This window comes from Danio rerio, chromosome 8 (assembly GCF_049306965.1).
Source record: "Danio rerio strain Tuebingen ecotype United States chromosome 8, GRCz12tu, whole genome shotgun sequence".
Classification (NCBI taxonomy): domain Eukaryota; kingdom Metazoa; phylum Chordata; class Actinopteri; order Cypriniformes; family Danionidae; genus Danio; species Danio rerio.
This window is the reverse complement of record NC_133183.1, coordinates 27,122,532-27,146,061: the sequence shown is the minus strand read 5'-3', so window position 1 is coordinate 27,146,061 and position 23,530 is coordinate 27,122,532. Positions and strand designations below refer to the sequence as shown.

The 23,530-nt window shown below is 37.8% G+C and overlaps 2 protein-coding genes across 7 annotated transcripts in view; one reads left to right on the top strand and one right to left on the bottom strand.

Moving 5' to 3' along the window:
* The window catches only part of ampd2b (adenosine monophosphate deaminase 2b), a 46,476-nt gene extending 44,674 nt beyond the window's left edge, over nt 1–1,802 (bottom strand). For all 3 annotated transcript variants that reach the window (XR_012384362.1, XM_021478444.3, XM_021478445.3), the window contains exon 1: nt 1,578–1,802. Coding sequence is in view for 2 of the 3 variants with exons in the window: in XM_021478444.3 (XP_021334119.1) it covers nt 1,578–1,656 (79 nt within the window). In the remaining variant the exon portion in view is untranslated. The remainder of the gene's footprint in view (nt 1–1,577) is intronic.
* Nucleotides 1,803–1,871: 69 nt separating this feature from the next.
* Nucleotides 1,872–23,457, top strand: gnat2 (guanine nucleotide binding protein (G protein), alpha transducing activity polypeptide 2). 4 transcript variants are annotated; one of them, XM_073909093.1, is made up of 11 exons: nt 1,902–1,947; nt 12,303–12,433; nt 13,286–13,745; nt 16,004–16,046; nt 16,319–16,460; nt 19,676–19,833; nt 20,014–20,142; nt 20,286–20,415; nt 20,946–21,099; nt 22,188–22,399; nt 22,631–23,457. In XM_073909093.1, exons 3-10 carry the CDS (start codon nt 13,628–13,630, stop codon nt 22,376–22,378), a joined length of 1,065 nt encoding a protein of 354 aa, XP_073765194.1. In that variant the 5' UTR covers nt 1,902–1,947; nt 12,303–12,433; nt 13,286–13,627; the 3' UTR covers nt 22,379–22,399; nt 22,631–23,457. The 4 variants fall into 4 exon arrangements, with proteins under 4 accessions (XP_073765193.1, XP_073765194.1, XP_073765195.1 ...); XM_073909092.1 differs by lacking the exon at nt 12,303–12,433 and having other exon boundaries at nt 1,872–1,947; XM_073909094.1 differs by lacking the exons at nt 1,902–1,947; nt 12,303–12,433 and adding an exon at nt 12,556–12,775.
* The last annotated feature ends 73 nt before the right edge of the window (nt 23,458–23,530 follow it).

Below are 23,530 nucleotides of genomic sequence, written 5' to 3'. Positions count from 1 at the left end.
GACACTTGATTGCGGCTGAAATGTGAGAGGAATTTTAAATATTGCATGTCTTAGAATCTGTAAAGACTATTTAAAGGGCTTTTCATTCAAAGCAGAGCACAGACTATAATATACTGCTGCAAGTGAGTGAGCAAGAGAATATTTCAATGAATGCTGCTGCATTTTCCTCAGAAAGATAGCAACAATATGCCACCTGCCAAGCCTCCATGCTTAGATAATTACTCCATCTCTGTGGTGAAGATGGTTTTTGGTGATATTTGCCGCCTCAGGCTGCTGAAATGATGCTGTCGCAGCAAGGCAAATCCATCTCAGCATTTATCTCTATCTGCTTTTGCGCTCAACCGAAAAATGCACACATTTTCAGGTTTTCACCAAAGTATCAGAGGCACAGCAAACTAACACATACATGCAACGCCTAACAGAATGTGTCGCTTCTAGCGCAGAATAAAAATCACAATTTTTCAGAAAAAAGAGAAAGAAAGAGGTGTGAAGTGTTTTTTTGGACCAGATCTTATGTAAGCCTTACGCAATGCTGGCCTGACCACAAACATTGTGTTGCACGCAGTTTATGGATGTGGTCTGGAGCAGACACAGTTTGATTTCTCTAGTCTGGCTTTCTTGCAATTGAATCAGAAACATCATCTGGATGAATCCTTTTATGAATTGAGAAACAGAGGTCTAAAAGCCCATCAGTGAAGTACTGCCAATTCAATTATAATCAAAACCTTCCGCTTTCTGCTCATCAGAGAAATATCAAAAACATATCCGGGAGCTATTATTTAGCTACAGAGAGAAAACATTATGTAAAGCATTAGATTTGAAGCCTGTAGATCCATGTAAGGGAGAGGGAAAGAGATGGGGAAAAAGGAGCACAGTGTTCTAAAAGCTGCAGCAGTTTGCTTTAAATCAACAGGTACAAAACTTTCTATTTTAAACAGATGCTGGATTACAGAAACTCTGCTGAACATATGGCACATAAAAGTCAAATGCAAGAAATAATTGACTTAAAATATTATAAAATACTGAATTTATAATCAAATACAAAGCTATGGAAAAAAAAATGGGAGAATGCTAGGAAATACCAGAGTTCTCTGGATGTACTGAGAATTATAAGATGTGTGTGTTTGAGTAAAATGTTAATATTTGTTTTCATCTGTAAAGATGTGGTAACATTTCATCCAAATTTCAAACATTGTCTCTTTTTTATGTTTGTTATATGACAATCAGTCAGAAAAAAAATGTTTGAAAATCAAGGTTATTCAAAAATCTTTTTCTTAACTCTATGTTAAATTTAAAAATGGTATTGCGTAGTCTAAAAATAAACAGAAACATGAAAACAGGGAACCTTTTTTGTTATTTTGACTACTTCACATTTTAACGACATTTTTTATTTTACATTTAGAAGCAAATTTCATCAGTACTTTACAAAAACAACAAAGTCCAACTATACATTGTAAATTTACGTTAGGTTAATTGAGATGTTTAGGCGGTCTCTCAATTTTTCCTACATAAGCTGCACAGGTTATGACATGTATCATTTCTAACTCACATTTTATAAACCCATGTGTTTTTCTTACCTCCACTGGCTGTGTACTGCAGGCTTCCTCTCTTCCTGAAAGGGGATGTAGGTTTGCCTGAAGGCAGTTTAGAAGACATTTTGGCTTTAGATTCACCAGAGACCGACAAAACACTGGTTGGTCAAGGCACGGATTCCACAGCGGGGCAGAGAAAGGGGGGTTTCACTCGGTCCAGCTTTCTCTGCAGTAACTAAGATGTTCAGACGTTTGTGTTTGTGTGTAAATGAGAAATCCCGCTTCTTGGATGCTGCAGTATAGAAAGTGGCTCCTCCCTCAGCTCTCGGTGCCCACTCACACGCGGGCACACGCCGCCTGCATGCTGTCACTCCCCGCGGTTTCCATGGGAACTCGGAGCCACGGTGAGAGTACGGTGAGTATATGAACGGTGACTCTGTGTGTTGTGGTGATGGAAAGGAGATGCTCCTGGTAATGATGGACACAGGAGACGAGGGGGGAAACACGACGACGAGCCAAACAGACGCTGCTCGGTAGTTTATTCAGCCGGAAGAGATACACTGGAGGCTGCCTCCGTACCGTCGCGCCACTGTCTGTGATCGGTAACAGCTGGAACTGTAAACGTGAAATGGTAGAAACACACGTGTCAGAGATGCATACAAATAAAAACGGCTCCAGAAAAGTGACTACTGGTACAGGGGCCAATCTGAAATAGTCTACAGAATCGTCTAGGAAAAGGGAAGGATAAGGAGGGTCATAGAATCTGATTACAATTGACTGCAATAAAAGGAGCGTCAAGCAATGTTGGAATGGGGAATTTTAAATCTTCAGTTTATCAATTTCACACAATCCATTAACCTATAGTTTAACTTGGAAATGTAATAAAGTGCAATTTGAAAGAGGCAAACAGTTACATCTAGATTTCAGGTTTTGAAAAAGAGAAAGATTTCTAATGAGTTTTTTGCAATTAGCCTAATTATAGGCCTAGACTGTAAAACAATTTCTATGATCAATTAGTCATGACAGCATGTTTTAACTGATCGTAACATATTAAGTTAATCATGTTTTAACTTAATTTTGTAAGGTTTGCAATGCAAGCTGTTTTTAATCAGTTTAACATTAAGTTCAATGGACTCAAAAGGTAATTTGATTCAGCTTAAAAATTTAAGGCAACCAAGATTTTTTTTTACAGTGTAACTATTTATTCAGTGATATTATACAGAATTATTTGATTACCCATTAGCTGGAAAAAAAAAAAGAAAAGTGTGTTGACACATGCACTCCGGTGCTCATGGTATCCCAAGTTCGATTCCGCCTCGTGTTCCTCTGCCGATCCTTTCCCTTTATTTCTCAGAGATGGGTTGCAGCTGGAAGGGCATCCGCTGCATAAAAATGTGCTGGATAAGTTGGCGGTTCAATCCGCTGCGGCGACCCCAGATTAGTAAAGGGGCTAAGCCGACAGAAAATAAATGAATGAGTGCTGTCAATCGATTAAAATTTTTTTACAAATTTATCACACTTTTTTGAAAATTAATCGCGATTAATCATATTTAAAAAACTGAATCTTGTAATGTTGGCTATTCAAATGTAAAATTAATGTAAACGCAAGACAAAAACTATTTAAATTCAAAATATAATTGTAATTTGGTTTAACTTGTAAAACAGATTTCTTCTTGTAAACAACATACACACAATTAACCATTAAGATCCTGGCTTGACAGCCATATTTATTACAGAAAAAAAAAACACAGGCACGTTAGTGCCATTTGAATTTCAAAACAATCAATGCCAAAAAAGAAAAAAAAATTGATTTCCAAGTCGGATTCTAAATGGACTGCAAAAAAAAAAATGCCATAACACAGGCACTGCAGATATGGAAAATTATAATAACAATAAAGTATTGAATGCAAACACTTTTACTCACTGTAAAGTTGTATTGCTGTGAGTTGAGAACAATTTAGCTTAGTCCTCCTTTATATTATTTCTACTTTATTTTTATTTTTATAATATTTCAGATATTTTTGGAGTATTTATGCATACAGGAGAAATGGTCGTGCCCAACTAAGCCTGGTTTCTCTCAAGTTTTTTTTCCCTTCACTTTCGTCAATTGATGTAGTTTGTTCCTTGCCACTGGCTTGTTTGTTTTGGGACTTGTGGATTTGCTCTTTTAGACTCTCAGCGGTGAAAATTAAACCACACTGAACTGAACTAAACTAAACTGAACTTCACCTCTGAAAACTGGACTGACACAGCTTCAATTTACTAGAACTTCTATGTTAAGCTGCTTAATACAATCTACATTGTAAAAGCACTATATAAATAAAGATGAACTGAATTGAATATTTAAGCAAAAGAAGTGGATTTACTATGTCCATTAATGTACAAAAATATACATTCTAATTTTAGAAATTCCTTTTTTATTTGTATTTTTGAAGATTAACTGATAAATTACTGTGTCCATAAAAGAAAGATGATATTATATTGTACTATAATATTTTATATTTCAAATTTGAATTTGAGTTTTTTAAAAGTGCTTTAACATATATGATATCACAATATTATATATTATAATATGACATTTCGAGCATTAAGGGAAGATGAGTGCAGTTCAGCTATGTAACTGAATGTAAATAATTTGTAATTTTAAATTTGTCATAGTTATTTATTATTATTATTTAGGCACACAAGTGCTTTCACTGTGGAAATTAAATGGAGTGAGCACAATTATTTTTAAATGCTATAAATTTCACATTTATTTTAGTATAAGCAATAGAAGACACATGTTTTTTTTAAGTGCCTGTAAATTTAATATTAAAAAAATATATCAAAATATGTAAATAAGCACATTTCTCTATTGGCTATAACTTTGTCTGATGTTTCTATAATTACCACATGTCATTGTGAGTAGCCTATATTATGTATGGAACTGATATCATATTAGAAGCAGATAGTTGCTTTTAATTTTCAATAGGTTACTTAAATTCACATTGAGCTCATAATTATGAATATGCTTGAAACCATGAATAAAATTGAGGAGAAGGCAAGCTGAGTGGACAATTCCCAATCCTGCAGTCAGATAGCTTAACACTCACCTCATGATCTGCTCCTTTTTATTTGTTCATGATGAAAATGCCCGGGAAATGCTAGTGACAGCATTGACCCCCATCAGCAATGTACAGGGTCTTTAGATAACAAAGGAATGTTTGTATCTCTGCTGACTGGACGTGTCAGCATGCTGAAAAATGCAGCTACAAAGAGCCATGGAAACATTAGCATTAGCATAGAAACAGTGACATAAATGAAACAAATGTGTATGGTATTGTCCAGAAAAAAATATTCTTTGTATCATTAAGTTATAAAACAGGGTATCTGACGCAAATCATCAAACTGGGCAGTCAATTTTAAATAAATGCCCGTTGAGCTTTGGTCCTCTTGTGTAATCTAATGTGCACAGCAAACCGAAGAAATTGGTTTGTACCTCCCTCTTGTGGAGAATGAGAGTGATGCATACATATTAATTCAAATACGCTGTGATTGTATGTCGGTGCCACATTAGTGCATCAAGAAAGTCTACAGTAATAAAATAATTAAAATGTTACGCAAACATATAATCGTCACATCACTTTTGTTCAAGTAGCTACAGACAGGGCTGGGCAAAAATACATTAAAAAGTGTTTTTAAAATAAAATACCAAATACCTGTACCAAAATAAACTAAAAAATACAGCAGCCACAACAAGTATCAAAATAACATACAGTATTTCGTATTTTATAATTACTACAAAACACTTTTACAAAAGAGCAAGATATTTATTTGTAAACCTTCCATCAATTGGCCTTTTTGATTTCACCATTATACTATACACATTCGTGGACAGCAAATTTTAGCTCTTAAGTGGCTATTTTAAATACTTTGAATGTTTTATATTTTGTTACAGACATACAGTGTCATCCTGCAACTGTTTTGCAGCATATGAAATGTCCAAAACACTATTTTTAACTGTTTTTACTCTCTGATAGTATGTCATATATACATTAAACACTCAGGAAAAAGTGTTTTATGTAAATTTGGACCACAAGTCCACATATATGGACATCAGTTTTCTTTAAAAGTATATCTTATCAAAATATTATACTTTGGTTTTATTCTAATTAGCTTTTAATAAGCCCAAATAGCAAAGAGAAATAAAAATTGCATGTAAAAAAAAGACCTTGAGCTTTTCGCTGACCATGTTTTAACTTTTTTTGCCACTTTGTTCACCTCTACTTCTGCTGTACATGAGGAGGTTTAAAATGTAATGTGTTTTTTGTATATTTTGTATACATTTCATATAGAAAGTTTAAACTAATTAATGCATTTAAGACAAGTTGGAACTAAGTACTATAAGTGTTGATTGTATTTTCACCCATTCAGTGGCGAGTAAAATTGGCATTATCTCTGTAGAATAATTCAACCTCTTAATATTTTAAAAGGGTGATGAATGAAGTTAGTTTAAAAAAATTGGATCAGAGATTTTTTCATTAATCATTTTTTTTGCATCTGACTTGGCATATTAAACAGTCAATGAAGTATTAGAAATCTCATTTGTAGGAATCCTTTTTATGTTGTTTGTTTTAACAAACATTTGGCATCAGCAATCCATCCAAAAACTGCTATTATCTGTAAAGTACACTTCTTCCCCAAAGATTTTTTTGAAGAGACGTTAATGTCCAGAGCATTAATCAGAGAGTGCATTTTGTCATCAGGTAGATTTTCTACAAAATATTTTAATGTATTAAAAATACAAGACAAAAATAACTGAGATATTTTGATCAACCCTATGAAATACAAATAACAAAATACTACTTTGTATTTTGAATACAAATTTAAAATACATATACTGTCATCCCTGACTACAGAACGTATTTACAAGCATTTTGTGACATGACCAATAGCATGTCTGATGTCCCAGGAGACTGTAGGCGTCTACTTACACATTACACCTTTATATGAGTGCAAGAATGAGTCATTAATGATTCAAACAGTCCATCCAGCAGGGAAACCTCTTGTGTTTAGGTCTCAGCAGAAGCATGCATTTAGTGATTTGTATTTATTTATATATTTAGCAAATCCACCGCTCTGTTCCATTTTAATTGAAGTACACATGCATTAGTACTGTATGAAACATGGTGATGACCATTAATTCACTTTAAAATGAATGATGGTTTGTATAATGGGGGTTAGTATAATGTAAGAGTTGAGCAAGTAAACCTCACTCCCCTCAGCTTCGCTGGTGACTGGTGCGGTATTTATCATACTTCCTAGTGTATTGAATCCCACAGAGAAGGGTGAAACCAGAAGGGTTCCACTGGTGCTATGACCCAGTTGGGTGTAAATGTAATGGGCACTTAGTAAGCACTGTGTGAGGTAACCTAACTTCCCTGCCCTCAAGAGACATAATAAAGAGTGATGCTTAAAAGTGCAATCTTTAGCACCTTGTTAGTGCAACCACTTCCATTCCGAACAATCATGTTCAGAAAAGCATGAGAAGAGCCAAAGGAGTTTCTTTGGTGCCATGACCCAGATAGAAGTGAGTTTATGTGTAACTGTAGCAAGCTATTAAGAAACATCCAGTTAAATTGGAGTCCCCTGGATTAAAGATGTGTACTAGTAATTGATTCTAGAAGCTGCAGTTTTTAGCATCCTTGTTAGTGTGCTCACCAAGAGATGCCAGAGTCCCCATTGAATGTTTAGAAGGGTAACTGTGACTGTGTGCAGCTAAGTCAATCTGTACAGGTAAACCTCACTCCCTTGGCCTTGACCAGTGCTTTAGTGACTTGAAGTCTTTGGTAATTTTATTAGCGCTTTCTCCTACCATCCTGGAGATGCCAGATTTAAAGGGCACCTATGATGAAAATCATCTTGTGTAAGCTATTTAGACAGAGCTATGTGTAAGTATAGTGGATCCACAGTCATATTGGAATGATATAAAGCCAAAAAGTCTTTTTTTTTTTTCCTGACGTTAAAACAGGACTTTAATCGCAGTCATTTTGAGGCCCACCGTGACTTAGAATGCGGTTTTCCCTGCCCACCGAATTGTTTAACAGGTGCCATGTTTCTAGTTATTAAAATTTTTCTTGATTCCCAGGCAAATTTCAGAATGAATACAAAATACAACCCTGTAAAGAATCAACATTTTTCCCTATTAACAAACCTAACCCAAGCTAATCCCTAACTATGACTTTAAGGTCCCGGCTTGGCTATCATTAAATACAGGTATAGCCTCCATCTTTATATAATGAAGAGAAAATAAAAATAAATTACAATAAAAAATGAATATGCAAGTTCAGTTAATAACATATCACATGTACAGTCACAATCAGTATTTTTCTCACACATTTATTACTGTTCCATTTCCAAACAGGTTAAGTACTTGGACCACTTTTTATAGTATAGGTTTAACTTGTCCATACTATAAGGTTTAGCTTATAGTATAGGTTTAGCTTCGATCACAGGATATTTATTTACTGTGTGATCCTAAAGTGCGGACTGAGATGGGGAAAAAGGCTTTTGTTGTCTGTTAGACCCATGTGACATGTATACTGCCTAATCTTAGCAGGACGCTCTTGTAAAAGAGATTTTTTATCTCAATGTGTCTTTCTTAGTAATATAAATGCTTATTTTATATTTTTTAATTTTATAAGTTCTACTCCCTATTCTTAAAGGGGCATCTTCAGATTACCAGCTCCTAAGAATTATCTGTCTGCCAATCAGTAAACTGGTTTGGACCCAGAATTTTATGTTTTTATCTTTTATATTGTTGTCTGTCCAACCACCTATAAACAGTCTAGGACATGTAGAAACACATGAAATTCTTAAATCAACCAAATATGTTCATGAACCCTTTTTCAGCTTAAACAGTCTGAAAGGAGTCCAGTAAAAATGATCTAAACTGTATAATCTTAAACTGTATAAGGCATATATCAAACGCTCTGTGATTATTATAAGTTCAAAACACTTTTAAAACAGAGGATGTTTGTAATAGAAGACAGTAAAATTGTTATGTAATTCTTAATCATTATAATCACCATATATAATGGGGATTATAATAATATAATAACCATATATATCACCATATTAGTGAAGCTGAGGGGAGTGTGGTTTACTTGAACAACTCTTACGTTATACTAACCACCATTTTACAAACCATCATTCATTTTATACATTTAAAGTGAATTAATGGTCATCATCATGTTTCATAATGCATGTGCACTTCAATTAAAACTGGACAGAGCAATGCACAAGCATCTCTACCTTATGGATTTGCTAAGTAAATAAATAAAAAAAAAATCACTAAATGCATGATTTTGCTGAAACCTGAACACAAGAGGTTTCCTTCGTGAATGGACAGTTTGAATCATTAATGACTCATTCTTGCACTCATATAAAGGTGTAGTGTGTACAGTGTATGCATTTATGAAATGATGAGAATCATAATTTTAGAAAGGCTTGAATAAACTTCACCTTAAATACATCAATTAAACTTGGTTTTTTGACTAATCTGAGTCTGTCTCGATCACTGACTGCTGTTTATCTGACATAACGCATGATGAAAAGCAGACACGCACGTGGGAATTATGGATGGGGAGATGCAGCTCATTTGCATTTAAAGCCACAGGCTACAAAAACAACTACATTGTACTAAGCCACCTAAATTGGTAGATTCTGGAAGCTATTATAAATAATCTGATAGGTATTTTGAGGTGAAACTTTACAGAGACGTTCTGGAGACACCAAAGGCTTGTCATACATCTTGAAAAGATGTCACATAATGAAAATCTGCACTGTAAAATCCAAAAGTTAACGTAACTCAAACCATTTGAGGAAACCAATTGCAACAAACCCTTTCTTCAAAAACTAATCCTAATCAGCACTGTTAACTTAATCTATTTGGGTAAACGAATCAATCTTAGCACAGTAAAACCAAATAATGGAAGAGAACTCAAACAAAAATTCTCTGCAGAAATAGAAAAAAACATCCGCAGATTCCATCTGGCCTGCCTATAGCTGAAGAATAAGAGTTAAGTACATTGAAATGGACATACTGTGAGCCTCCTACACCAATGTTTGCTTTTTTTAACTTACCTTTAGATATCAGAGAACAATTTAACTTATTGAATCAATGAACTCTATGACACCATGGAGCAGTGTGCAAATAAAGGAGTGAGGTTTTAGGGGTATAACAAAAGATGGCTATTGGTTGAGCTGCACAGATTGGTTTAAATCTGGCACAAAGTGGTCCACGTTGGTACTGTGAGGAAGTGAAACTGAAAGGGAGTGAGGATTAAGGGGGTGAGTGTAACAGAGAACAGCCAGTAAGAGCTGATGCTAAAGGATATCATCTATCTCATAGACGTCTTTTGAATTGTCAGTAGAGGAAATGCTAGTAGATTGGAAGGGGTTACATTGATGCCATGGAGTAAGTTTAATAATAATAATAATAATTCCTTACATTTATATAGCGCTTTTCTGGGCACTCAAATTGCTTTACACACAATGGGGGGGATCTCCTCATCCACCACCAGTGTGCAGCATCCACCTGGATGACGTGACGGCAGCCATTTTGTGCCAGACCGCACACCCAACACCAGCTGATTGGTAGAGAGGAGACCGTGATGAAGCCAACTGGAATATGGGGATGGTTAGGGACCATGATGGAGAGAGGCCAGTGGGCAGATTTGGCCAGGATGCCAGGGTTAAACTTCTACTCTTTTCAAAGGACATCCTGGGATTTTTAACGACCACAGAGAGTCGGGACCTTGGTTTAACGTCTCATCTGAAAGACGGCGCTCACTGAGCAGTATAGCGTCCCCGTCACTATACTGGGGCATTAGGACCCACACAGACCGCAAGTTGGGCGCCCCCTGCTGGCCTCACTAACACCACTTCCGGCAGCAACCTAGCTTTCTCATGTGGTCTCCCATTCAGGTACTGACTGGGCGCAGCCCTGCTTAGCTTCAGTGGGCGACAATGTGAGAGTTGCAGAGCTAGCTGCCGGCAATGTGTTTAGGGGGCTATGTGTAATGAGAGTTAGCATGCAGCAGCTCTATGAGTAAATTTTACTCCCCTAACCTTAAAAGATGCATTGGCATTGATGGTAGAAGCTGTGGTATTTACCATCCTTGCCAGATTAGATCCATGCATGGAGTTGTTTTAGTCCATTAAATGATTCGACCAAGCATTCAGCCTGATTCAACCTCAAAATAAATGTCTGCATTACAAGCTGGGATTCTTTTTTCAAGTAGAACCAGAGGGATTACATGAGCATGCATTTAGTAAGCGTATATTTATGTTCTGTTGTTTTATTTCAGTACTTCCTGTCTTCAATGCTGCTGATAACATTTCCAGATGTGCAGGGTACTTGAAGTTGTGTCTGCTGGTTGACTAAGCTTGTGTTCATTCTCAGAACTCCCTTCTCATTCATTAGCTCAAACGACAAGGGCAGAAAACAACCATCTCTAAAATAATCGCCCTCCACAGTCCCCTACCTCGACCCATGAGGGCCTCAGCTAGTAATCTTGTCAGAAGCATGAAAGCTGTGCTGGAGTGTTGGAGGCAGGGCTGCACCACAGAAACCTTAATGAGATTGGCTCAGATGAAGAGAAGGATACCATGATTAGCTTGCTATATTCCTCTTGGAAGCATTTAGGGATTTGGGTGCTCACAACCTGCCACAAGCAGTAAGAAAAAATCTGCTTACCAAAAGTGACGTGGGTTGAAATCTCGCTTTCACAGAGAAGTTGGTTTGTCCCATGATCTATCTGAGGAGGGAGCAGGTGACTGCATGCGCTCCCGGGTTGGAGGATCTGTAAACGGATTTGTTTAAAATCAACTGAGAAGGGAGTTAATGATTGTCTGAGGAGCTAATATTTACTTCTAGTTTACTGGCATTCATTTTGTAAACATTCAGCGATGGTTCACATAGAATGTGATTTTGCGATTGATGCGTTTGATTGTTCTGCAATGTTGCCATGTTTACGAAGACAAATTCCTACACCTTGTGTTCAATATATCATTTTAGTATTGTTTACATATTCTAATTAGTCATGAGATTGTGGGATTCGAAAGAAACTGCAGACGCAGCTGATCACTGTTACCCTGATGAAGGCAAGTATTTGCCGAAATGCATAGGTGCAATTTTAAAGAATAGCCATGTCAATAAAGACTTTTTAAATTAAAATTTTTTTTTTTTTACAAATTTCCAAATGCCTTGGATGGATTTTTTTGCTACATTATCCTCTTTAGAAGTCTTTGTATTTTAAAAAATTTAACAATCTCTAAATTTAATTTATACAACTAATTAATTAAATGTTAATGCTCGGGTCATCATTTGACTTCAATATAAACAATTGGAAGATTATAAAAAATGTTTTTAGATTAGTTCATCTAATCTCTGGAAAACAGTGATCTATGATTATTGATATTGGCATTGTGATAGTGGTTTTCTCTATTTGAAGTTTTTTTTTTTTTCAATTTAGGAGAATAATCAATAAAATTGTGAAGGATTCCATGGGCCCCGATCAGAGAGGGAGTCCAATGCAATCTAAAAGAGGGACAAGAATCTAAAATGGCACTCCAGCTTGTAATGCAGACATTAATTTTGAACTGCATTGAATCATTTAACGCATTAAGTCAGAATAACAATGAATACGTTTTCACAGCCCAATGAGAATAAAACTTAGTGCACAATTATAGTGGAGAGTTAATGCAAGTTCATTCCCTTAATCACAGTGGGAGGTGGAGATAAAGATCTGTTCAATGGAGTTAAACATGATGCTAAACAAGAAAAGAAGAGTGATCAGATAGCAACTTCATCAGTGACTTCACCACTCCCGTTTTCCGGAAACAAGACATACAGACCTGTAAGCCCTCCCTCTTTTCCTCTAGTTCCCCAAGCTTGGGGTTACATAACACGTGATACCGCATGTGTGTGTGTGTGTGTGTGTGTGTGTCAAATGGAGAATGCTGTACATGTGTCAAACCTACAGTTAAGAGAGTTCGCAAAGGACAAGAGTAAAACCTTTCATGCTCTGACCTCTCCATTCTAAGAATTGATGTAAATCAGCAACAGAGATGAACAAGGAAAAAAAAACGATTGAGTTTGTGGTCCCTGTGAGCTGTACATTCAGAAACGATGGTGCACTCACATAGTACCTTTAACGGACATGGAAACATTGTAAAAGTCTAGAAAGTTTGGGAAAAAGGTATGTAAAAGAGTATTAAACTGTTCTACAAAAGTGTTCACCATATGGTTATTTGGGGAACCCAACATGATACTTCCATTGCAGGAGTGGGCAGGGGCACTGTCCTCAGTGGTGTAATAATTGGGGGACAGAGTGCAGATTGTTGGCTCAGATGGTTTGAGGGGCCTATAGGAATAAAATCAATGTCTTCGACGTTGCTTGAAAACAGTTGTATTTGATGAGAGCTTCAGCTATACGCTAAAGGATAATAGACCTCCAGGACTTCAGCTGCCAACTTCTTTGGCATTGCTGCAAAATGTTTTATTTGGAAACAAACAAATCTCATAGCAATCTTATGACATTAAATATTGCTTAAATATCAGCTGAGCAAGCTCAGTAAAGCAATCTTGAGGAAGATCCAACTGATCGCAGACACACTTTTAATCACACTGTCATCTGATCAATGTCAAATGCTAGTTGACTTGAAGCATTGGTCCTAATTTTTACAACCTTCATTTCTGTCCTTGTTAGCCGAGCTAATAGGATTGGCTGGTTCACACAGGAAGATCAGTAAAGCCCTCCCCAATCCTAAGCTAAGACTTTTGAGGTGGACAAGGAGGAATTAGAGGGGATAGAGCAACCAAAGGAAGAAACAGTACAGTCCACTTCAGTCTCTGTACCTGTCTCTATCCACTTGTCCACCTCCACGTAGGTCACACTTAGAAGGGGAATCAAGACTTCTGCGACCCTCCCCCTATCACGTGATCTGAGGTACAGGGCTACCTGCATCCATTTCTCTGTCTGCAAAGCACAGGGGAAGCCGGCAAAATTTCTTTCCTTGAGGAACTTGACAGGGAAGCGTCAGACGACGAGATGGGTAGCGGAGCGAGCGCAGAGGATAAGGAAATGGCCAAGAAGTCCAAAGAGCTGGAAAAGCAGCTCCAGGAAGATGCCGATAAGGAAGCCAAGACGGTCAAACTTCTGCTGCTGGGTAAGAATTTGACTTATCTTGTGCACTTGTGTTCAGTTAAAGGATTCAGCCTCCAGAACCAGCTTCCACAAATCCAGAAACTACAGATGTTTTTGTGCCAGCAACTACTTTGCAAGCTGTAAAATAGTACAGTTCTGAACTTTGCTGCAGATTTTAGCAGATCAGGAGATTCTGGACAACATGGTGCATCCATCCTGGATGACAGTCAAGATCTAACCACTACCAAATGGATTATGGAGATTTAAGAAAAAAAGCGATACTGTGAAAGCTTTTTTTAGTTTCTTTTTTAATCTGGGATTAAGAGTTTTGCACTAAGATACAGCATTAAGGCATTCTGTAATCAGACAATCTGGAATTCTGACAGGTTATTTACTATAATAAACTGCAACTGTAAGTCTTTATTCACAATATTGCAGTAGTAAAATATAAAATTAGAAGATTGCATGCAAAATGTTTTCACTTTTCTGTTGATGTGCATGGCATATAACACTATTTGATGACATTTACAAAACATTACCAAGTGCTTTCTGCATTTCAGATGATTTTGCATGTGATGCATAACAGCTTTTACAAATAATCTTTTAAGCCTAATTAATTTATTCAAGTTTTTCAATTTTAAGCATTCGCAGAATTAGGTTTTAGAAATGTTTGCAGGATTCCAGTTTACTGCAGCAACACATCCGCATGTTCACCGCATGTGAAGTCGCCTTAAAAGATCACAACCTGAGGAAGCCTGTGAATTGTGGCATATTGGCAATAAGACCAGAATCCGATTACGGTGATGATTTAAGCCCCGATCCTCTTAAGCTCAGGTTCAGTTTATCTTCCAATGGAAATGGAAAGCAGAGGAAGCCAGTTTCGAGGCTCCTGGCAGTTGATTACATCAACACACTTCAAATCAATGAGCCCATTTCAGCAAATCGCTGTGAGAGAGATGCATCGATTAAGTATCGATCTGATTTCTCCCAACCCGATAAGCCACTTCCTGTCTAAACAGGAAAATTTCATATCCTCCTGTTATCAAATAATATTAACGCTGTTAAAATAATAAATGTGATCCTGGTCTCAAGGGTGTATTATAGATTCAAAATAATCAATTTTGTTTTAAGTCAGAAATCAGTCGAATATTATGTAAAAGATCATGTTCAATGAAGATATTTTGTATATTTCTAACTGTAAATATATAAAACTTATAATATAAAACAATATACTTATAAATACATATATATGTACATATATAAAACAATATACTTTGCTAGGAACTTAATTTGAACAGCTTTAAAGGTAATTTACTTAATTTTTCATTTTTCAGATTTCATATTTTGAAATGTTTGTATCTCGACCAAATATCCTATCCTAAAAAACTGTACATCAATGGAAAGCTTATTTATTAAAATAACATTATTTATTTATTTGTTAAAAAATTGTCCATTCTGGATGGTTTCATGGTCCTAAGCCAAAAACGTAAACTAAAATATTAAAATATAACAAATTATTAGAATTATTTAAAATGTATTTTTCTTTTGCACAAAATCTTATTCAAACTGTTTTAACTCTTTCACAATTACAGTCAAAGAGTGTGGTAATAATGGTAGTGATGTGTATTCAAATCTGAGAGTTAGGAAGTAGAAAGCAGGTTATCTAATGTAGTTGCTAAATAGACAGAGATGCAACAGTGATGACGCACATTCTCTTAACACATCACCACAGCTACTGTTAACTCTCAAAGTAAAGGGCATGTAAGAGTGACAGTTGCTACGGGAGATGGTTAAGCCCCACCCCTTTGCCCTGGACTGACTGAAGCTCAAAGGCGAATCAAAGTGTCAGTGATCTTCTGAGAAGCTTTCCCTAACACAAATCCAATTGGGTCACTTTATAAGCAGGCTCATAAGCCTTCCTCTGACCTGCCCATCAATGGCAATCTATGAGTTTTTCTTGACAGGTTATCTACAGCTTAACATTGACCTTGTTATTAAAATCAATATCCATAGAGAGGAAAACAAATGGTTTAAATTCAGGAAAAATTCAGGCATTATGTTATCTGTATGAAGTGATACATCAATGTCACAATGGAATATGTAACCAAGGGACTAAGATTCAGCTCAATGTGGTTTGTTCAAAGACCTTCGAATGAAGTTAAAAGTTACAGATGGAGTTCATCGTGCCAAAACTTTGTGTGATGTTTGGTTTAAAAGCGTTTGAGGACTCGTTTGTCCTTTATTTGCTCTACATCATGTTTTTTCCCCTTTGTTTTATAGGTGCTGGTGAATCAGGGAAGAGCACCATTGTAAAACAGATGAAGTGAGTTGAAACACATGCGATATACAAAACACATGCTCAGATATGACAATTTGTATCTTTGTAGACAAGCTGTGTAAGCTCTTGAATTGAGATTTAGGTTTCTTGCATTCTAACTGAATTAATCCTTAACATTTAGTGTGCATTTGGGGAATACCAGCGCTTACCTACAGTAGAGTTGAGACCCTAAACTGTTATCACTAGGTGGTAGTGAATGAGGAGCCTGTCCTTTATCTTCAAATCATTAATAAAAACCCCTCTTGTTCCTGTCCAAGGATTCTCCATCAAGGTGGTTATACAAAAGAAGAACAAATGGAGTTTCGATCTATTATTTTTGGCAACATCCTGCAGTCTGCTCTGGCCATCATCAGGGGCATGGAGATGCTGTCAATCAACTTTGGATCGCCATCTGCACAGGTCTGCAGGACTGCTCTAAAACAAACAGAACAATTATTAGTGTGAAAATGATTCTCTAAAAAGCATGTTATGATGTTCAGTACAAGCAAGAGTTATAGTGGGCATGCAGTGAATGAACAGCGCTCTCATCCAACCGTAGGCCTAGTTCATACTACATGTCTTCAATCACCAGCAGATAGCTGTTCAGACTACACGACTTAATCCTGAGTCTTTATGTTCCCACTATGCAGCAATACACAAATGATCTACTGCATAACGTAATGTGTGCATTTGTAGAGCGCATCTATCATGTATGGCCATACCCCTAAAGCACTTCACAATCATGAGGGGGGTCTCTCCACACCACCAGTGTGCAGCATCCACTTGGATTAACAAATCAAATCAAATCAGGCCTTTACTTGTCACATACACTTTCGTATAGTGAAATTGAACCCCCGAATGTACAAAAACATCACAATTTTCAGGGGAAGACAAGTCACAGGAGGTAGCATTTAGAAAAAGGAAGTAAGATACATCAGGAGAGGGAGGCAAAAAAACACCCTCTCACCTTGCTCTTGAATTAGAGCAATGTGAGACCAGGGAGAAAAAAAAATGCCACACCAATCTAGCACAAAAACACACAGACAAGACACCACATTGCCACAGTGGATGGGAACAGGGGGTGTGGATATAGTCCATTGAGGGCGGGCAGCCATCTGGCCCTTCAGCCATGGAGGGGCTGGTTGCAGACCCGCCTACCCCCTCCAGTGGGTAAAAGCACACGAAGGCGTTTGGATGAAGGGATAGGTAGTGATTGTTTATCTGTAGTTGTGTCTGTGTGTGTGTGTGTAAGCCTGTAGAGTTCAACAGGTGTCCTTGACAGGGAGCAGGAATTTCAGAGCGTCTCCTTATCTTGCTATCCAAGAGAAGTTGTTTTTCTCCGGCTGAGGCCGTCTGGCAGGAGAAAAGAAAACACAGGGAAGCCGAAAGTGTAGAAGATACTTTAACTTTAGGTCAATATCTGCCAATTACACAAATATTTAATGTCCATCACTCGTCTTCAGATCTGGCCAAATCTTGTTGCAAAGCTTCTAATTTCACCCCAATGTTTTCCAATTTGCGATCTAATATTGCAGTCTGATTATTAGCTAGCCTGCCCATCAGCGTTTCAATCAAACTGGCCAGCCTGGTGGGGTTTTGAGCAGCACTGACCGCTTTCATCAATTGTCGATACCCCAGGGCCCCGCATAAGCCCATCAGCAGAAAGCCTGTTATCAAAGTTCTGAATAGGTAAATATCTTCAATATCCTCAAGAGACAGAGCAACCAGGCACAGGACTCGCCACTTCTCCCAACCATCCATCACGTATCCTGCAAACCTCCCCTCAGGACAAGTGGGCTCTCTCGAGCCCAAACTTCTTGTCGAGATGATGGTGTCAATCGCATTCAGAGACCAGTTGATCAAATCCATAATTCCTAATTCGTTTGGATAACAGGGCACGGAGAGCCTCAGAGATTGAATAAGACAAAGACAAGAGGAGCTAGCAAGGAGAGATATGGGACGGAGAGGGAAAAAGCGTGACCGCCTTCGCCGAGAGCCAAAGAAGAATGAAGGCATGTGATGGCAGCCACAGTACAACTGCACCAGTGCGCTCACCACACACCAGCTTTATGGGGAGTAGAGAGACAGTGATAGAGCCAATTCATTGGATAGGGATGATTAGGAGGCCATGATGCAAGTGCTGATGGAGGGAATCTGGCCAGGACACCATGTTACACCTCTACTCTTTACGAGAAGTGCCATGAGATTTTTAATGACCACAGAGAGTCAGGACCTCAGTTTAATGTCTCATTCGAAAGGCGGTGCTCACTGACAGTATGGTGTCCGATTCACTATATTGGGGCATTTTTGGATTCACACAGACCACAGGTTGTGCACCTCCTGCTGGCCTCACTAACACCGCTTCCAACAGCAACCTAGTTTTCCCATGTGGTCTCCCATCCAGGTGCTGACCAGGCTCAGCCCTGCTTAGCTTCAGTGGGTAACCAGTCTTGAGCTGCAGGGTGATATGGCTGTGGTAAAAGATGGGGTCACTTACTACACAAGCTAACTGCAAATCAAACCCAAACAATAGTGAATGATATGTGTTTAGGACAAAGCTGTCAGAGCAGAATAATATTGGCTGTTTGTGTGATGATGACCAACATCATTGACACAGCCAGACTCTGAAATCATGTATTGGAGAATTTAAAAGCAGCATCTATTAGCTGATCCATCAGCGGATCAATGACTAATATTTCTGCACAGTTAATCCAATAGATGTGGCTTTCATATGCTCTAGTGTAGGTGCATCAATGAGCTTTCTGGCCAATCAGACATTTCCACTGAGCATGTGAACACAACGGCCAGTCAGCCTATCAGACTTGCATTCTCATTGGTTGTAGTTACATGTGGTGTTGAGTCGGCCTACCAGTCCAGAATATTTAACATGCAATATGTTTGCTTTTTGTCAGCAGAGTGTCAGTGAGCTTCTTAGATGCATTGTTCAGTAGAACTCCCTAACTGCATCAGAACAGCAGAGTCACTCGCTACTTTCAAGAAACGACTAAAAACCCAACTATTTAGTCTCCACTACACTTCCTAATCTGCAATTGCCTCTCAGAATATCACACTAACTGTACAAAAAAAAAAAAAAAAAACTACTAATACTTCCCTTCTTAGACTTTACAGACCTGAAACTTGTCTATAGCACTTATTCATTGTTGCTCTTGGTTGTGTAAATTGCTTCCTTGTCCTCATTTGTAAGTCGCTTTGGATAAAAGCGTCTGCTAAATGACTAAATGTAAATGTAAATGTAAGTGTAGTTACCACATAAAGGCTGCCAAGTGCTAATTCCCTGCAGATTTTCCCATGATCGCAGACCGATATGTTTGCAAACTTGTTAACTTGCAGCATACTAAAATCAGGCTCAAAATCCTGTAGTGTGAACAGGCAATAGTACAAATAACTGATGTAAAAATGCACTCCACTTGTGAGTACTACTGAAAATCCAATCAAGAACAGTTTCATAAAAGTCAACCATTTTCTCAATTTGGATGATCCATTCCACCTGGATCATGTACATCATAATAACGAAATCTAAATCTGAAGCTATGTCTATGCAACTTAATGAGTAATAGAATCAGCTGACTTACCACATGGTGCCTAACAGTGCCCCCTTTTTCTGTCTCTTGTAGGAGGATAGTCAAAAGCTCCAGAACCTGTCTGACTCCATTGAGGAGGGCACCATGCCTCCAGAGCTGGCAGACGTCATCAAAAGGCTATGGAAGGATGCAGGCGTGCAGGCCTCTTTTGATAGAGCTGCCGAGTACCAGCTGAACGACTCTGCTGGATAGTGAGTAAAACACTCAAAAGGCCCAGCAACACACATAAAGTTGAATTGTGCCTGAGGAAGCGATTAGACCATGCTTATTTGATGTTGAATGCCGTTTTCATGCTTTGGTGACTTTCAGTACTTTAGCAGATGAATAATTCAGGTGTGTCTGTACATGAATTGCTGACTCATCTCCCACAGCTACTTGAACGAAATGGACAGAATCTGCAAACCTGACTACCTTCCCACCGAGCAGGATGTGCTGAGATCTCGAGTCAAGACCACTGGTATCATTGAGGAACAGTTCGGTTGCAAAGAGCTCCACTTTAGGTGTGTCTTACCAGACTGAGAGGATGGAAGCAATAGTTGGTTCAAACTTAGAGCTACCAAAATTGGTTCTTTAATGAAATTTGGATAGGTTTTAGCTGGTCTTGTTCTGCACAACAATTTTTTCTCCCCTCTGGATGCTGCAGGATGTTTGATGTGGGTGGCCAGAGGTCCGAGAGGAAGAAATGGATTCATTGTTTCGAAGGTGTGACTTGCATCATCTTCTGTGGAGCTCTTAGCGCTTATGACATGGTGCTGGTAGAAGATGATGAAGTGGTAAGTGCTGATCTTCAGCCAACACTTTTAAAAAATGTGGATCTTTATTGGCATTGATGGTTCCATGAAGAACATTTAAAATAACTTTTAATATGGTCTTCACACTAAGACAAAATTGCTGAGAAGTGTTCACTGGGCAACCAAGAATGGAAAAGAACAATAAAATGGATAAATAAATCATTTGGAACAGGGGTGTCTAAACTTGGTCCAAGAGGGCCGGTGTCCTGCAGATTTTAGCTGAAACTTGCCTCAACACATTTGCAAGAGGTTTCTAGAAAGCGTTGTAAGAGCTTTATTAGCTAGCCCAGGTGTGTCTGATTGGGGTTGGAACTAAACTTGGCAGGACACCGGCCCTCCAGGACAGAGTTTGTACATCCCTGATTTGGAACCTATAGTTTTACGGATAAAAAAGGTCCTTATAGATTCAGCATTCAACATTAAATCCACTTTTTGGTTTGATGTTGATGTTTGCGGCTCAAGTACTGCATTTCAACTTATATTTGCCTTCTTGTTCCTCATGCTTCTCCCAGAACCGCATGCACGAGAGTCTCCATCTCTTCAACAGTATCTGCAATCACAGATTCTTCGCCACAACTTCCATTGTGCTTTTCCTCAACAAGAAAGATCTCTTCCAGGAGAAGATTAAGAAGGTCCACCTGAGCATCTGCTTCCCTGACTATGATGGTGTGTTGTCTCTTTACAAATAAATATTCTACAATTCCACAAAAACAACACAAACTATCATTCACAGCTATTTTACACTCTTCCAGTTCAATCCAGACCACTCTTTTATGAATATGGCTCTCAAGCTACAGAATGACAAAAAGCCCCATAAATGCGTTCTAATATAGGTCTATATGAATCAGATGAAGCTTTGTGTGAGCAGACTAAAATTTAAATTGTTATAAACTTGATTTACCCAAGGTCTCATTGGCAAGTTCATGAGAGACAATGTATGATTCAGATCCTTGCAATCAACTTAATGAACTATCCAACTCAAACCAACTGCAATGCTAAACAGCACATTCAGTGAGACGTCTATTAGTGAATAATGACTTCAATTTTGGTCTCCTACTGGATTGGCTTCTCGTGGCCTTTTGTAATAATTTTGCTTTCTTTTTAAAGCTTGACAATCATTTACTATACTTTTATTGAATGGAATTGTCTAGGCTTAGAGTGTTCAATTGTGCTCCTGGTTGATCGTTGCAATGCATACCTGGTTCCGGTGTGATTAGCTAAGGTTGGAGCTTAACTTTGCAGTACATTCCTCTCTAGGTTTAGACACCCCTGGTCTTGGGCATGGGTTCCTAACCTTGGTAGACCCAGCAGTGTTAATTTTTGATATCACTATAATGGGACACAAAATTCAAAACATCAGCTTGTTAGTAAAGACTCCAAGACTTTTACATGTTGTATAAAAATGTGATTTTGGATGTACTCCATGACCAGAATCGGAAACTGTTCAAAGGCACGGGTGCCCAAACCTTTTCCTGAAGATCTACCTTCTTGCAATGTCCAGCTCCAAATACACCAAAATCATCTTATTAAGATCTTAAGAAGCAATTGATAAGGAGTATTAGAGCAAGAATGAAACAGTTCAGGTTGGTGTATCTCTGTGAAAAGGACTGGAAATTGCTGGTTAATGGTATTATTTAGAAAAGAATCATCTTAGCATAATAGAAATAGTCAAAAACCAACTGTTTAAGTATCTATATGTGCTTTGTTTGAAATCGGAGGCAATTGAAAATAACAATAAATATCCCTATTTTTAGGTCCAAACACATATGAAGATGCAAGCAACTACATCAAGACTCAATTTCAAGACCTGAACATGAAGAAGGGAGTGAAGGAGATCTACTCACACATGACCTGTGCCACGGACACAAAGAACGTCGAGATTGTGTTTAACGCCGTGACAGACATTATCATCAAAGAAAACCTTAAGGACTGCGGTCTGTTCTAAACACCATCCACTTTTTCAAAGGTATGTGCTCTAGCAAATATAAAGCAGATTCTTATGGTTAACCTCGAACTTTATATGTGATGTTCAAACAAAGTTGCAAGCCCTTTAATGGCAAAACATGAGGGAGTGATCCCAGATGAATAGCTACTCAAGCAACCTCATTTTGCATTTAATTATCAATGCATTGTTCCCACACCTAGATTGTTGTCTGTTCTATTAATTTATAAATAATCTTCTGCATTTTGTTTCCAGATCTTTCAGCCCCATCCCCACCTAAATGATTGGATTTACTCTGGTGAAGCTGCCACAGTAATAAAAGAACATCCACAGGTGGCATGAAAGTGAACTCTACAGCAAGCAGTCAAGTGTGCTAAGTGGATCCCCGGCCAAAACAACAACCTCCACATCCCAACCAAACCACAAAGACTAGATCCAGATTAGACTAAATGGCCTCTGCTCTCCAAAAAGGACTCTAAATACATTTTGACCAACTGTTCAAGTCACTAATACAGTCAGTAAGAGAAGGGTTACCAAAGAAAGGGGACTTTTGATGCTATGAGTTAATGGCGCTTGTAGAGAAGCTTCCTCTCATTGTGTTTTAAAGTCAAGCCTATAGAGGTTGGGCTGTTAGATGTTTTATTTTTCCATTCATTTCCAGAGAAAGAAAAGTAAATTTAATGCAAAATAACTTTGCTGTATAAAAAACACTGTAGTGGGAAATCAGATCGCAATTAGAAAGTTCTTTTATGTACAGTGAGTAAAAAACGTGCATATAAATCAGCAAGACCTGATTGTTTGAAATTAACCGGCTCACAAAATATGTGAAAGACTTTTCTTTTTCAGCCCCAAACACAGTAGGGTGGTGCGTTTTTGTAAATAAGAGTAGGCAAATAAATTCTATATGAAATATAATATGGAAACCTAAATATATATATATATATATTTATGATACAGTATTACAGTAACAGTGAAAATTCTAGAATGGCCTGTTGCTTTGTTTTAAACCTGAGGTCTGAATTTGTGGAGATGTTCTGGAATGTAAATGTAGGCACATGAAATAAAGACTTGCATCAATTCCACTGGTTGCTGGTGTCCGATTACCATTATGTACTGCTATAGTCTCACCATTAGCGCTACTGTAATTGCTCATTT

Bases quoted from the DNA above. Each gene is read 5' to 3' on its own strand.
- gnat2 (XM_073909092.1), top strand. From the start codon at position 13,628: ATGGGTAGCGGAGCGAGCGCAGAGGATAAGGAAATGGCCAAGAAGTCC. The intron at 13,746-16,003 runs GTAAGAATTTGA...TTTGTTTTATAG, and splicing joins GGTCAAACTTCTGCTGCTGG to GTGCTGGTGAATCAGGGAAG. The intron at 19,834-20,013 runs GTGAGTAAAACA...CATCTCCCACAG, and splicing joins CTGAACGACTCTGCTGGATA to CTACTTGAACGAAATGGACA.